Consider the following 11,060-nt stretch of genomic DNA (forward strand, 5'->3'; position numbering starts at 1 on the left):
CACTGGGTAAAGCAACACTCACCGCCTGCTGCCCGCCTCAAAGGTTTACCTGGAGGAGGGGGAGGAGGCGAACACCTTGGGCAACACCTGCTGGTCCTCTTGTAAGCTGCTCCTCACCTCACACCCTGGAAATGAGAGTGAGACAGTTATCGTTACTTAAGAGTTAACAATCTAAGGTAAACTGTCGCTTGTATATGCCAGCAGACGACTGCCTAAGAGATTAATACACCAAAATTAGTTAATAAAGATAAAAATAAAGCACATAATATAAATAAATGCAAGAAGTAACTAAAACATGAAAGAAGGAGAAAAGGGAAAAAGGGGAGGAGAAAGGGAAGGGGAAATAATATATACACCAATTAAAAAATACATAAAAGTTACAAATAGTCAATATAAATCAATTAAGAGTCATATTCTTCAACATTTCGGCGCCCAAGCACATATATTAGACAAGGCTTTCATAGGAGTTTTGAGCTTTTCCAGGGGTAGTTTTTGACCCTTCTTCTGCACCTTCAACCTAAAAGAACACTCATTTGAACTAGGCTTTTGTAGGAGTTTTGGGGCATTCCCAGGGGTAGTGTTATGACCCTGGTGGTAGTTTAACCCTTCTGTACCATGAACCTAAAAGAACACTCTAGAACCAGGGTTTCCTAGGAGTTTTGAGCATTCCCAGGGGTAATGTTATGACCCTGGTGGTAGTCTGACCCTTCTCCTGTACCATAAGCCTAAAACAACACTCTAGAGAACCAGGCTTTCGTAGGAATTAGGGGCATTTCCATGGGTAGTGTTATGACCTTGGTGGTAGTTTGACCCTTCTTCTGTACCATGAACCTAAAAGAACACTCATTAGAACTAGGCTTTTGTAGGAGTTTTGAGCATTCGTTGGGGTAGTTTTATGACCCTGGTGGTAGTCTGACCCTTCTCCTGTACCATGAACCTAAAAGAACACTCATTAGAACAAGGCTTTCGTAGGAGTTTTAGGCATTTCCATGGGTAGTGTTATAACTCAGACCTTTCTCCTATACCATGAACCTAAAACAACACTCATTAGAACCCGACTGACCAGAGTGACCTCCTTCATGACCTTTGGAGATATAATTGATGTGGAAGGCTGGGTCAACACGTGGTCTGACCCTACTTCAATCATTCACTGTGTGGCACGCTTTTACTACAGTATGTGATGGCCCTGATGGGTGCTATATTTAACACATTTCATAGGTTCTGCTGCATTTATCTCACCTTTTCTCCATCATGGCAGAATATTGAACAGGTATTTCAGAAGAGAAGGAAAATATAAATACTCTTCTTCTTCTTGTGACCTCTCTCGCGAGCTTCCTTTTTTTTTCCATTTCTTTCACGATCTTGTACCTTAACTTCAAATCTCCTTTACCAGGTCGTTCTTTCTCATACCATGATGTCCTCCCTGCTATCCTCAAAGAACACCCTCAGTTTGCACCAAGGTGGTACGTGATGCCGTGTGTGGCAGCCTGAACTACTGCCGTGCTATACAAGGCTGTGATCTCTGCAGTATTCTACTTTAAGGACTAGTATTTACTCAATCTCTGTATTCATTCCCATCTAGTGCTTGGGCAATTTTCTCCGTCCCCACATTTTATTGTCTTATTTGGCCAGTTCGAGAGTCCAACACCGTGTCATTGTTAGCGCCCAAACCAAACTATATTCTCCACAGTGATCCGTTATTTCTACTCAATACCAGATACTAATAAAGAGATTTCCTGTGCGGTTTCCTATAATTTCCTTCTCCTTTTTATGTCAACGCCAAATAATAGGACTGCAAGGAGGTTTGGTCGTGTTTTGTGTTTGGTTGGGGAGCTTACAAACGTAGTGTAATGGACTGTAAAACTGGCCCATTGTCCAGGGGAGGTACCGCCCCCTCCCTTGTTGTGCTTTCCTTCCTACCATTGTCTCATTTTAGTTTCATGGTGCGACCTACACATGTACTAATAGTTGTATAATTACACTCTGTCCTGCCTGGGGGTTGGGATGGCATGTTCCTCCCTTCTCTCTTGTTGTTTACCTGCAACAATAAACTATCAATCCTGCCTGGGGGTTGGGATGGCATGTTCCTCCCTTCTCCCTTGTTGTTTACCTGCAACAATAAACTATCAATCCTGCCTGGGGGTTGGGATGGCATGTTCCTCCCTTCTCTCTTGTTGTTTACCTGCAACAATAAACTATCAATCAATCAATCACTCAATCAATCATAAACATTGTCCCGCATTCAAGACTGGCATGGAGGGCGGCAACCACGGATGTAAACAGGCAGGTCTTTACTTATTATCATTTCCGCAATCTAGTGTACACGGTTCGCATATGGTATCACAAAATATATCGTTAGAATTTTACTTTACATTGTCAAAAATCCAGAAAATAAATAAACTTTGTCCCGCATCCAAGACGGGCCAGAGGGCGGCGGCCACGGGAGTAAACACACAGGTGAGGCGGCCGGTCCAGGAGGTATAAAACTTAATTAATTACACGTACCACGCCCTCACTTTTGCATTTTTGCCTTTTAATTGAGTAGTGGTAACGAGCCGATGAAGTTAGAGCTGGGTAAAGGAGGCCAAGAGGAATACTAGGCACGTAAAGGCGCCCGGGCCTACCACGGGGAACAGACTCGTGGTTTATTTATTTTTTTATTTTTTTTATTTAGCTTATGCTGCTTCCCTAGTGATAGTAAAGAGGCTAGGGACCTTTGCTTGTTGGGTGCCTCTTCTCAGTGTGTTTTTCCATTATGTTGTACCGATTTTTTAAAGTATTGACACAAAGGCTAGATATTACTTCTTCAGGCAAGCTGTTCCACTTATTCACTACCCTTGCATCAAAGAACTTCCCTCACGAGTGTTGAGAGCTGGAGACGGAAATAATTAAAGGAAAGCCAAGAACATAGGCCTAAGAAGTGATAGTAAGTGTCAGAGGTCTAAAGAAGTAGCAACCATCAGAGTAAATACCAGAACCTTCCCCTATTATGAAGTAGACGGGAAGACGATAGGTTACTAATTTTCCGACAATGTTACTCTTTTTAGCATTAATAGGTTACTGTTTTGGCAGCAATAGATTATTATCCTTAGCAGTGACAGTTTACAATTCAAGTTTCATGAGTTACTACCTTTATGTTTAGTGGGTTTCGTTAATTTATGACCTTGGTAAAACTCTAGAATTACACCCGTTTCAAGACAACATAGCAAGCCACCACCATACTCATATTGCCCCATGTCATGTGTTTTTAAGCTTATAGAACCTACCTTAACCTAACAGCTGGTAACCCATCTGTAATGTTTAGTGGGTTTCGTTAATTTATGACCTTGGTGAAACTCTAGAATTACACCCGTTTCAAGACATCAGAGCAAGCCACCACCATACCCATGCTGCCCCATGTCATGTATCCTTAAGCCAATAGAACCTACCTTAACCTAACACATTCTGAAACCGTAATCCTTTGCCACTTGACTAGTTGTTCAAATCGCAGAAACGAGTAACTTGCAGTGGAATTGATAACCCTTTACCCCTCATTAACCTATTTCCTCACCCTTAGCCCGTTTTCTACCCCCTGAAGGATGAGGGTGACGGTGGTGCTGCGGGCCAACAACCTCGGCAACCAGTTCAAGTTTTATTGGCTGACGCAGGCGAGGCGGAAGATCAGGGAGGATGGCACAAGGGCAGCGCTGGAGGCTAAGGGGATCCATGCCGTCAACCCCAAGGAGTTCCTCACCCCGGCATACCCTAAGCGGTGAGTGCGGAGCTGATTAGGGTGAATTTATTTACATCTATATTTATTTTTGTCTTTTCATTTTATTTTATTTTGTTATTTTTTGTTTGTTTATAATCCTTTTGTATTCTCTTGTGTTCTTCGCTTCTCACATTTTTTTTCCATATGCTTTTATTATTTGCTTATTTTCTTTTCTTTTTTCTTTTGTTTTTTCTTGTGTTTTATGTATTTCCCTGCTTTTCCCTCCTTTCACTTTTATTCCTTTTTATTTCTCTCTCATTGTGTTCTCCTTCCTATTTCCTCTCACCCATCTTTTTTTTCTCTCTGTTTTCCTTCTCTCTTTACTATCCTCTATCTCACTCTCCTTTCCTCCCTCTGTTGCATTCAATCCACTCCTTTTCACCCAATTTTTCTTCTCTCCCCTTACCACTACCCTCTCTCCTTCCCTTCCTCCCTCTGACATATTTAAGTCACTCTTCTTCACCTGATCTTCCTTCCTCTCCCCTCTCCCACCCTTTCCTCCTCGTTCACCTTCACATTCAACACATCACTTATCCAGTCTTCCTTCTGTCACTCCTTTCTCCCTTTCTTTTCTTCCTCATTACCCAATCTTCCTTCCCTTTCCCTTCTTTCCCCATCCTCCCTCCATCCACTCAACACATCTTCACCCACTCATCCACATTACCACCCAACAGTGTTCTGGAGGCACCCATTCCCCCAAAACTCGAGGAGACGTTTGCCACACCGCCCCCAGTGATCCGGGACACCCCATGCCACGTGTTCACCCACCGCTTCTCTCCGATTGGTGGACTCGCACAGGCGCAGCTCATCACCAACTCCCTCACCCGCACCACTCTGCCGCAGACCATCGCCGACTATGCTGCGACTGGTGATGGTGATGCTTCAGATATCAATGAGAGAGTGAAGGAGTGAGTGTATATGATTGTTTGTTGGTGATTTTGTTGTTTGTATTGTCTATTGTTTTCTGTAGTCTAGTCTGCCTTTTGTTTAGTGATCATGGGAAAACAAATTTGCAATAGTAATTAATGTTTATACAATCTCTTGACATTATATTTCAGTGTTTCTATAAGTTTTTGTCAGTAATTTTCTTGTTTGTGTTATTTTTAGTTCTGTATGTAGTCTAGTTTGCCTTTTTTCATAAGTGCTACTAGAAAAGTAAATTCAAGATAGTAATTAACATTCATGGAATCTTCTTACCTAATATTAGTGCTTATTAACTTTGATTCTTGATTTGTTTTTGTTTTTTTATTATTTATTCATAGTTTTCTGGTCTAATCTGCCTTTTATTATTGTTGCTAATGGGAAAGTAAATTCAAGATAGTAATTGATATCCTTATAACCTTCTGATCTCACAAAATCAAACAAATATATTTATTCATTTATTTTTTTATTTATCATTATTTTGTTGCTCCTAACTTCTAACCAAATATACCTCAGTAGTGCAGTGGTTATTGTGGCAGGCTATGAATCCATGGGCCTGGGTTCAAATCCTGGCCCGGGCAGTCAGCATGCGGCTAACCCAGCTGTTGATCTCTCAGGGCTGGTCGATAAATGGATACCTTGGGAAATCTGGAGGAGGTAAACTGTGGTAACCCGGATGTCACACTGGCCCTGTGTCCCGGGGTGATGGGTTCATAGTTCGTACCCACCACAGACTCAAGGGCCAATGTGACAGGGATAAGCATTAAGGCCACCAGCTAGAGCGTATGCCCGCAGCCTTACTTTAACTAACCTCCTCTCCTCCTCCTCCTGCCCCCCAGAGCCATCCTACACGCCCACCTGCTTGACACGTTCCAGGAACGGCTGCCACGCATTCATGATGCCATCAACAACCCCGGCTGGGTCTTCCCCATCGAGTACGGCATCCCACTCTGCCGCAAACAGTGAGTTGTGCGCTTATTTGGTGTGTTTATTTATTATTTTATTTCATTTTATTTTATTTTGTCTGCTTCATATTTTTTTTCATTAGCTTTCATGTCCTTTCCTTTCCTCCACTGTCCTTTCTTTCTTCCTTTATCTCTTTTCTTCTATCATTTCTTCCCTCAACACCTCTTCTTCTAATGTGTACCTGTTGCTTTGTATCACTTCATAGGTCCTCTTCCTCTTGATTCTCTCTCCTGCTTAACCCGTCCACTACGATTGGCATGGATTCTGCCTTCACTGGTAGCCTGATAACATATAGTCCCAGGTCTTTCTCTGCCTCTGTGGTGGATAGTGGAGTGTTTCCCATGTGGTATTGGTGTGCTGGATTTCCCCTCCCAAGGTGCAGGACTTTATGTTTTTCTTCATTGAATTGTAGCAGCCACTTGTTGTTCCATTCCTGTAGCTTAGTGATGTCTTCTTGTAGGAAATCTGCAGTCAAAGTGTTAATCACACACTTTCTTTTTCAATTGCATTTCTTTACATGTCTTTACTCACCAGTATCTACAGTCATGGCCAGTGCCACTTGGATGTGTGGGGCTGGGCAGGAGGCATATTTTTCACTTCCCCAGCCTTTCCCTTGACGTCCATTCAGAGTACTACTGCGACCCCTCCCCATCCCACCCCTCCCCTCCCTCCATATCCCAAGGGAAAAGAGTAGCCATTACTCTCCCTTTTTCTCAATGTCTGTCTCCCTTCTCTTCCTTTCACTTACTCTTTTTTTAAATTTTATCTCCCTATAGCACTAATTTTTGTATTTTATTTATTTATTTTCCTGTTCAGTTCACACTTATTCTCCCCCACAGCAAAACACTCACCTACCAGCTGCTGCTCTTGCTGGACCAGGTGGAGAGCTGCGGCCTGGAGAGACAGCTGGTGGAGGACACGTCCACCGCTGTGATGCTCAACCATGGCGGTGAGTGGGTGGCTGGGTGTGGAGGAGGATGGAGTGTGTTGGTATTACAGACTTTGTAACTTATAGTCTTTGTAGTACTCTTCCAGCTCTACACATTGTACTGTGTTTGATATGTATTAATAATAATGGTATGTTAGGATACAGTCTAATATTGACCATAGTCATCACACTCAAGTCTGAGGTGTGCATTTTCGTGGTCTGGTAACGCTGTCACACAGTGTGTCCAATTTTGTAGAGGATATATTATAGCCTTGGATAAAGAGAAAGCTGGCTGTATCAATAATATGTAGCAGCAATGACAAATACTGTCAATTTTAATAGTTTTTAAATTCATATTAGTAATTATGTCACAGACAGCTGTTTTATTAATTTCTAAGGCCACTGATTATAATTCTTAAATAGCCCCAACACCCTTTCACCCAGAAAAGTACAAGAAAACAGCCGTTTGTGACAGAATTAATAATATGAAACTAAACATCTACTATAATTGACTACTGTTAATCATTGTTGCCTGCATATCATTGACACTGCCAACCATTTCCTCTTCCTAGGCTGCAATTTATGATCCATGAACACACTGTGTGACAGCAGCTGGCCAGAGCATGGTAACGCACACCTCAGATTCAGGCGCTGCAACTATAGAAATTACAAACCTCACAGAACTGTTCCCTATATTGAACCTCCATTTTATTATTTTATTTTGCAAGTATATTTAGTATGACTCAATCCTTGATCTGTTACCTTTACTGTATATCTGCTTTCCTTTCATTTATGTATATTTTTTGCATGCCATTTTACTATATGCCTCAGGGCAAAATAAAACATTATTATTTTTAAATACGACAACTAAATAAATAAATTCCTTCTACTTTCTTACAGACCGCCTAATGCAGCTAATGCACGATGCAGCCTACCTGGTCTCCTCCCCACGCCCCCTCCCCCCCATGGCCAGCCCAGAGGAGGTGCGGGCAGCCTCCGAGAGCGAGGGGATGCCTGACCTCTACCCCATGTCACCCTTCATCAACTGTCGAGCTCGGACCTCATACTCAGAAGAGGAGCGCTATGGTGAGTGTGTGTGTGTGTGTGTGTGACTGTTGTGTATGTATGTGTGTATGAGGGGAAGGATAGGTTGTGAATGTGAATGGATATAACCGGTTTTAATTATTGTTCTTATAAAGGGTCATTTATTAGCACTTTTATTATTATTATTATTATTATTATTATTGTGGTGCATATGGATAGGTATAGTAGATTGAAATAAGCCTGTCAATCTTGCTGTTTTTTTAAGATATCAGCATTTGTTCTTTGCACTCACTCTCTAACAGTAAGAAATATATATATGAGAAATAACATAGTCCATCGCTACACAATAAAAACACATAAAAACAAGATCAAGCAATAATCATATCCATCAATAAATAAATAAACATAGTCCATCGCTACACAATAATAACACATAAAAACAAGATCAAGCAATAGCCGTATCCACCAATGAATATATATAAAAAAAACATAGTCCATCTCTACACAAAACACACACACACACACACACAAAAAAATAAAGAGAAAACAGTAACCTAATAAACTAATGAATCTTCCTCCTTTTATCTCCTTCATGCTTCCTTCCTTCTGTAATCCACATCTGTCTTATTCTTATCCATCAGTGGCCTTTCCTTCCTATAATCTCTTTTTCTGCCTTCTTCCTTCCTTAATCTATACCATCTTTTTCATCCTTATCCTCCTATGACCCTTCCTTCCTTAAATCTCCTTCATGCTTCCTTCTGTAATCCACATCTCTTATCCTTATCCACCAATGAACTTCCCTTCCTATAGTCTTTTCTGCTTCCCGTCTTCCTTAATCCATACCATTTTATCCTTATCTCCTTCATGCTTCCTTCCAACTGTAATCCACATGTCTTATTCTTATCCACCAATTAACTTCCCCTCCTTTAATTTTTTCTGCTTCCCTTCCTTAATCCGCAGCATTTTATCCTTATCCACCAATGAACTTTCCTTAGTCTCTTTTCATGCTGCCATCCTTCCTTTATCCATACCATTTTATCCTTATCCTTATCTCTTTCATGCTTCTTTCCTTCTTTCTCATCCTTATCCACCAATCAACCTCCCTTCCTTTAATCTCCTTCATGCTTCTCTCCCTCCTTTAATCCGTACCATCTGTCTCATCCACTTCCCCGCCCTCAGGAGTGACATCATCGCAGCTACACCCGCACACCGTCTTCATCCACCACAACCAGCCGTACATGCCCCACCAGGAGGACACCTTCACGGGCATGTCCCTCCTGTACGCCTTCTCCCACGCTGCAGCCTACGCCAAGCTGATCCGGAAGGTAGGCTGGAAGGTTGTCTCTGTGGGCCGTATTTTCAGACACCATCGCTTCTCACATCAACTATTTCTAAAGGTCAAAGAGGGGATCAATCTGTTTTTCATGAGTGTTTTTTAAGGTTCACGGCACAGAAGAAGGGTCAAGCTACCTCCAGGGTCATAAAACTACCCCTGGAAAGGCCTACAGCTCCTACAAAAGCCACGTCAAATATGTGAACTTGGGCGACGAAATGTTTTAAAATACGACCCTTTGTGTCTTCCTCTTCGACCTCTTCTTCTTTCTCTTGTCATATGTGTGTGGTGGAAGAGAGAAGAGATTGTGTGGTTCATCCTCTTCTTCCGTATTCTTCTTTTTATTTAACGTACTTATTTTACCTTGTGGAGTTGGAGAGGCTACGAGTCTTCTATTCTTGATTGTATACTTTCTCCACTGCTGTCTGTGTGTGTGTGTGTGTGTGTGTTTTATTATAATTTTTTACCATTATTCTTTATCATTTTTATTGCAGTTATCGCCATCTTCATATTTTGGGGGTTGTGGGGCAGCTCTCATTCTCTATAGGACCATTTTTTTTTTCTTCATGTTTTTGGTATATATTATTTCTATGTCTCATGTCTTTTCCCTCTCCTTTTCTCATGTTTCTTTTCCTATTTATCTTATTTTGTCTATTTCTTACCTTGTCTCCTATTATTTTATTTTTCGTTTCTTTTCTAGCTTCTATTTCTTATTCACCTTATTTCTCTCCTATCTCCCCTACTCCTTCTTTTATTTATTTCCTAGCTCCTATTTCCTATTTATCTTATTTCTCTCCTATACTATTTCTTTCCCAGCTTTGATTTATTATTTATCTCATTTCTTTTCTATTCCCTCTCTTACTTCTTTGTCATCTAATTTCTCTCCTGTCTCCTAATTCCTCTTTTAGTTCTTTCTTAGTCTCCCCTTTTATCATTACAATATATATTAAAAGAGGATGAACTTGAGGGAGGAGAAAGTATACGATTGCCAAGAGTAGGAGAGACTCATGGGCTATCCAACCCCACAAGGGAAAATAAGAACATCAAACAAAAAAACGAAGATGAGAATATAAAAAAATAACACACTACTATTTTACCCCCGTAGGACCCCATAGGTGACCTCGACGAACCCATCACAGTGCAGGTCGTCCACATCAACCGCCAACGCTACCACTTCGGCGTCTTCCAGCTCAACACCCTCAACCTCAACCCCGCAACCTCTGACGCCGCGCCCACCACCACCCGCAACCTCTTCTGGACTCAGCCTTGGGAGACACTCTTTGACACGTGCAAGTTCAAGGTGGGCAAGCCGGTCCTCGAAGGTTATAATCCCAAAGTGTTTAGTCTTCTGCGAGGGTTGCATGTGCAGGGTTAGTTAGGTGTGTGTGTGTGTGTGTGTGTGTGTGTGTAAGAAGGAGAGAGAGTAATTGGGGGCATTGAAAGTAGTAACAGTAGTAAGAGGAGCTGGAAAAGGGAAAAAAGGTGGGAAAAAGATGTTGCAGAGAGAGAGAGAGATTTGAGTGAGTCCGTGATTGAGTGATTTGAGTTGGTGAGTGAGTAAATGATTGAGTGATAGTGAGTGATTGGTGCATGAATGAGTGAGAAAAAGAGAGAGAGAGAGAGATTGATTTACCCACATTCTCATTTCTGTCATGTGGCTTATTCACCAGCTTTATAAAGTGTTGAAGAGTGTAGAGAGGATACTGAAAATAATAAAAATGATAATGTTACTGTAAATATTATAATAAATCCTAAGATAAACCAGGACAGACAGACACATACACAGTGGTTTGTTAATGTAAAGCTTGTGTTTGTACAAATATAAATGTTAAATACTGAGTCTTGTTTTCGTTTAACTCTGTATTGTATGTTATTAACCCGTCCACTGCGATTGGCATGGATTTCGCCTTCACTGGTAGTCTGGTAACATACTCCCAGGTCTTTCTCTGCCTCTGTGGTGGATAGTGGAGTGTTTCTCATGTGGTATTGGTATGCTGGATATCCCCTCCCAAGGTGCAGGACTTTACATTTTTCTTCAGTGCATTGCAGCAGCTACTTTTTGTTCCATTCCTATAGCTTGGTGATGTCTTCTTGTAGGGAATCCACAGTCAAGGGGT

The 11,060-nt window shown here is 41.5% G+C and overlaps 1 protein-coding gene across 2 annotated transcripts; it reads left to right on the plus strand.

The window, feature by feature from the left end:
• Positions 1-2,338: 2,338 nt before the first annotated feature.
• LOC126986297 (39S ribosomal protein L37, mitochondrial-like) lies at positions 2,339-10,782 on the plus strand. 2 transcript variants are annotated; one of them, XM_050842275.1, is made up of 8 exons: positions 2,339-2,457; positions 3,578-3,751; positions 4,426-4,659; positions 5,512-5,634; positions 6,478-6,587; positions 7,467-7,652; positions 8,790-8,935; positions 10,049-10,782. In XM_050842275.1, exons 2-8 carry the CDS (start codon positions 3,579-3,581, stop codon positions 10,316-10,318), a joined length of 1,242 nt encoding a protein of 413 aa, XP_050698232.1. In that variant the 5' UTR covers positions 2,339-2,457; position 3,578; the 3' UTR covers positions 10,319-10,782. The 2 variants fall into 2 exon arrangements, with proteins under 2 accessions (XP_050698232.1, XP_050698233.1); XM_050842276.1 differs by having other exon boundaries at positions 2,434-2,478.
• Positions 10,783-11,060: the final 278 nt, after the last annotated feature.

This window comes from Eriocheir sinensis, chromosome 61 (genome assembly GCF_024679095.1).
Source record: "Eriocheir sinensis breed Jianghai 21 chromosome 61, ASM2467909v1, whole genome shotgun sequence".
NCBI classification, from domain to species: Eukaryota; Metazoa; Arthropoda; class Malacostraca; order Decapoda; family Varunidae; genus Eriocheir; species Eriocheir sinensis.